Here is a 314-nt window from a genome sequence, read left to right as displayed (position 1 = left end):
CCTGAGCATCCTCTCCCAGACACAAACCACCTGAGATCCCTCAAGCCAAGCATCCCACGGTGGGAGCTGCACTGGGAAAGGGCAGCATCACCCACCCGGAGGCACTGAAGACAACAGGGAAAACATTGATCTGTTAGAAACAGGAGCAAAACCCAACAGGAGGCAGGGGCAGTTTCCCAGCGCAGGGCACCCAGCTCTGCCCTGGCTGTCCCTCCCTAAGCAGCCACACATGCTCAGGTGGTTCAATCCGGTGATACAGCCTTTGGGTCTGGACACAGCATTCCCAGCACTCATCCAACTTTTACTAGCATCAA

At 56.1% G+C, this 314-nt stretch overlaps 1 protein-coding gene across 1 annotated transcript in view; it reads right to left on the bottom strand.

Moving 5' to 3' along the window:
- Positions 1 to 314, bottom strand: part of LOC104413212 (polypeptide N-acetylgalactosaminyltransferase 6-like) — a 6,581-nt gene that overhangs the window by 3,207 nt on the left and 3,060 nt on the right. Inside the window, exon 7 of the mRNA XM_010024140.1 lies at positions 96 to 130. Within this exon, the coding sequence (XP_010022442.1) occupies positions 96 to 130 (35 nt within the window). The remainder of the gene's footprint in view (positions 1 to 95; positions 131 to 314) is intronic.

This window comes from Nestor notabilis, unplaced genomic scaffold (genome assembly GCF_000696875.1).
Source record: "Nestor notabilis isolate BGI_N333 unplaced genomic scaffold, ASM69687v1 scaffold19041, whole genome shotgun sequence".
Taxonomy (NCBI): domain Eukaryota; kingdom Metazoa; phylum Chordata; class Aves; order Psittaciformes; family Psittacidae; genus Nestor; species Nestor notabilis.
This window is presented reverse-complemented; position numbering and strand designations above follow the sequence as displayed.